Source organism: Bidens hawaiensis, unplaced genomic scaffold, assembly GCF_021521415.1.
Source record: "Bidens hawaiensis isolate Kalapana, Puna unplaced genomic scaffold, B.hawaiensis_p1.1 tig00077489_1, whole genome shotgun sequence".
In the NCBI taxonomy this organism is placed as follows: Eukaryota; Viridiplantae; Streptophyta; class Magnoliopsida; order Asterales; family Asteraceae; genus Bidens; species Bidens hawaiensis.
In genome coordinates, this window is record NW_027503347.1 from 5,865 (window position 1) to 9,481 (window position 3,617).

The 3,617-nt window shown below is 35.6% G+C and overlaps 1 protein-coding gene across 2 annotated transcripts; it reads right to left on the bottom strand.

Annotated features, from left to right (window-relative positions):
• Positions 1–883: 883 nt before the first annotated feature.
• Positions 884–3,353, bottom strand: LOC143606827 (putative arabinosyltransferase ARAD1). Of its 2 annotated transcripts, XM_077082465.1 has the most exons (3): positions 3,109–3,353; positions 2,064–3,024; positions 884–1,631 (listed from the first exon to the last, which is right to left on the bottom strand). In XM_077082465.1, exons 2-3 carry the CDS (start codon positions 2,919–2,921, stop codon positions 1,110–1,112), a joined length of 1,380 nt encoding a protein of 459 aa, XP_076938580.1. In that variant the 5' UTR covers positions 2,922–3,024; positions 3,109–3,353; the 3' UTR covers positions 884–1,109. The 2 variants fall into 2 exon arrangements, with proteins under 2 accessions (XP_076938580.1, XP_076938581.1); XM_077082466.1 differs by lacking the exon at positions 3,109–3,353 and having other exon boundaries at positions 2,064–3,066.
• Between the last annotated feature and the right edge of the window lie 264 nt (positions 3,354–3,617).

Here is a 3,617-nt window from a genome sequence, read left to right on the forward strand (position 1 = left end):
ACTAATACTTTGGTATGGGGTGCTTTTGAATGCTCTACCATTTAAGCATAAACTTATTGCCACCCACAAAGTATATGCTCACAATATGCACCATAGAAATCTTCAAGTAGAAATTTTGATCTCTTTTGAAGACTAGTAATATGCTGGGAATCCAAGTTTAGAACTTTGAATGGGAAGTATTAGGGGGCAAACACTTGTACATTTTAAATATTTTATACAATGAAAGAAAAGCATAAAGATTAAAGAAGACACATTATGTTAAAATAAAAAAATAAAATTATAAAACAAAAAGAGAAAAAACAAAAACAGACTCTGCTTTAACTTTATTTAGCTTTCTTGCATCTGTAGCAATTCCTTAAGCTTTAGCAGCCAAGACATCCCTTCACACATTCTTTCATAAATATCCAAAATTTCAAATTAGTTTCTAGTCTTCTAAACCTATTAGTTCCTTCTTAAAGTGCACCCTTTTGATGATTTATATGTATATGTGGCACTAGCTTCTACACCACATCATTGCTTATCATTGATTCCTGCTTTTCTTCCTTTATTTCATAAACATCAAACTATCCTCTATATGCAACAGTCACATTCCTTAAAAAACACATCTTCAACATCATGGGAAGCATCCGCAACACGGTAACAATTGTTACCCTCGTGTGCGTCGTCTTCTTATCTATTCTTTCAGAAAACGTTCATGCGATGCGAAGCATCAATCTTCGCATCACTTCAAAATGGAGTGAAGAAAGACTAGTTTCGAGGCACTTGCATGTTCACAGGACTTTAGCACCGACGCCTTCTGCCATGTTTGATCCAAATCAATCAAGCAAAAGAAGAGTTCGAAGAGGATCCGACCCTATTCATAACAAATGCTGATAATTAAAGTTTCGGTTTGTTTTCTGTCAGTTTGTTCACATTCACATTCACATTCACAAATCACACAAAACATGTTTTGCTTCTAATGTATGTATAAAGCAGGATCTTTTCTATCAAATGATTCAAATTACTCAATTTCACATAGGTTCAACTTCAAATCTATGTTACATTCAACTCATCAACTGCAATCTATATATAATATACTCATCTCCCTAAAGGGACAAAAACCATACTACTTAACGAGATTTCAAAAACTGTTGCGACGTTTTAAATCTATTTTTCCTTTGAGCTTTATAATGCAAAGGCTTAACCTTTCTCGAAACCATCTTCCAAATCATATCAACCGCGTCACCAGGCTTTGACGGAAACTGATATTCAAAATGCGGTGCAACTTTCTTCAAATTCTCCCACATTTCGGTCCATTTTTCTTTCGTAACCCCTCTGAGAAGCTTCATAAGGTACCCCTTTCTGCACGCGTCTGATGCAGGGACAAAAATGGAAAACTTGGAGTAATCGAGAATGTCTTCATACGGAAGCTCGATTTCATCACTGATGATAACGGGAACACAATGACTCACGATTGCATCGAAAAGACGATTTGACGAAGGCGTGTCTCCTGCAATGTTGAGGCAGAATTTCGAACCCGACATCCCTGCAGACGCCTTGTGGATCCCGCCTCCACCCGCGCTTCCAAATGTAAAATGCACGTCTTTTTCCGCTTTTAATAGATAGAATAATTCTTGTCGAATTACACCACCCTGTTCACAATACATTTAAATTCAATACTTTTATAAAATTTTTGAAAGTGATTATATATATATATATATATATTTTTTGAGAACCTTGATGAGTTGTAAGAACTTTAAGAACTCAATATGGACCACACATTTAATTAAATGAGTATGAAATATGTGGCCGAGAATAAATCTGATTAAAAAATTAATCAGGAGAGAGAATAAGTATTTTTGATGATTACACAAGTTTAAGTGTTAGTTACACATGTGTAATAAGTCGATTCGGTGTGTAAAAAAATATTGTACATTACTTACACTTACGTATTACACATGTGTAAAAAAAATTTAAAAAAAAAATGTTACGTTGAGTTCTTTCGAGTTCTTAAAACTCAAAGCGGTTCTCAAAAGAAATCAATCCTATATATATATATATAACATTAGCTGTAACAAACTCACATCTTTCCGATAAATCGCTCCTTGAAAGTACACCAAAGTCGGCCGTTCATCAAACGAAGGCGATTTCTTAACATCAACGGTCCTAACAACATGTTTATAAGGAGCAATAACATCTTTATCAATATTAGCAATCTGCTTATCATATCTACCAAAATCCGCAAGCACAAACATAGCCGAACCGAGCTTCCATCTCGCAATCAACATACTATTCGGATGATGCGCCATGATCAAATGATCCTTCCCTCCAAACCTCTTCCACTCATCCCGACCGTTCAAATACTCCACCAACCTTTCTTGCAACACATCATTTGCACTCTTGGTTTCCGCCCCGTCAACCTTCGAATGCCTATTGTAACTCAACGACGAAAAAAACGGGACGAAGATAATATCCGCTTGGGTCGAGTTATGTACAAGAACCGCAGTGCAAGATCTAACAATGCTCAGACTACCCGATGCTAAAAGATCAAGTGTAAGCCAATACTCAATACTATGTTGTAAGTTCAACCCACCCGGGTACCTCGGAATCTCACTAACATTCCCAACATTCGGCCACAAACCACTCGTCCCACCCGTCCGACCCGTCCAACCGAGTAACCCGAAGTGAAATTCGGGAGGTAAATCATACATAAACACTTTTAATACAGCTTGATTCGGATCACACGAACTCGCTTTCGGGTTAATCGGGTCAATCGGGTCAACCGACACATGATCAGCTACAATGAGATTATAAATCGATGTGGGAACTAAAGAATTATTCCCAATTCGTAAAAGAAGTGAACATGACAGAATTAAAAAGAACATTGATATCGCAATTAAACATGACAGCAATCTTGAAGAAAACACACGCTTCTCAGTCATTGAAACCCTAATTAACTAATAACATACAAATTTGGGGTTAAACCTGAATTCAACAAATGGGTATCACGATTCAAGATTCAAGATTCAATAGCAAAGAAGCAGCCTGAAAAACAGAGTAATTTAAACCAATTAATTATGTAAAAATCAAGAAATCAAGAAAATGAAGAATTGGTGAAGTGGGTGTTACCTGAAGATGAGATCTGCAGCCATGAATAATAATAATAATAATTAATAATAATAATAAGATTAAAGGGTATTAAGATTTGTAAAAGAGATGGTATTTTGGCTCTTGGATTGATGGGGTATGTACAGGATTTGGTGTGCCATTTATGTTTATTTATTTATTAATATTTATTTAATAGAGATGTACAGATTAAAGAATTGAGTTCTGTGATAAGTGTAGGTGAACGTGATGAGTTTCTGTTGTCCATTTATGTACAGATTTAAAACTGTTTTAAATCACACCGACTTTGATTTTTTGACAATCTTGTTTCTTGATATGTGTTTTTCTCTTATTAGTTTTAATAATAAAATAAACTTGTAGCAATCAGATCGTGCGTTTTGATGTTAATAAGCTTGTGGTGGAATGATAAAGAAAAGACTTGGTGTTTTATTGGACTCAGGTTCGATTCATGTCGTGATATTTAGTTTCAGCGGTATCAGAGTGATGATGATGAGAGACTAGGCGAGTAGGTG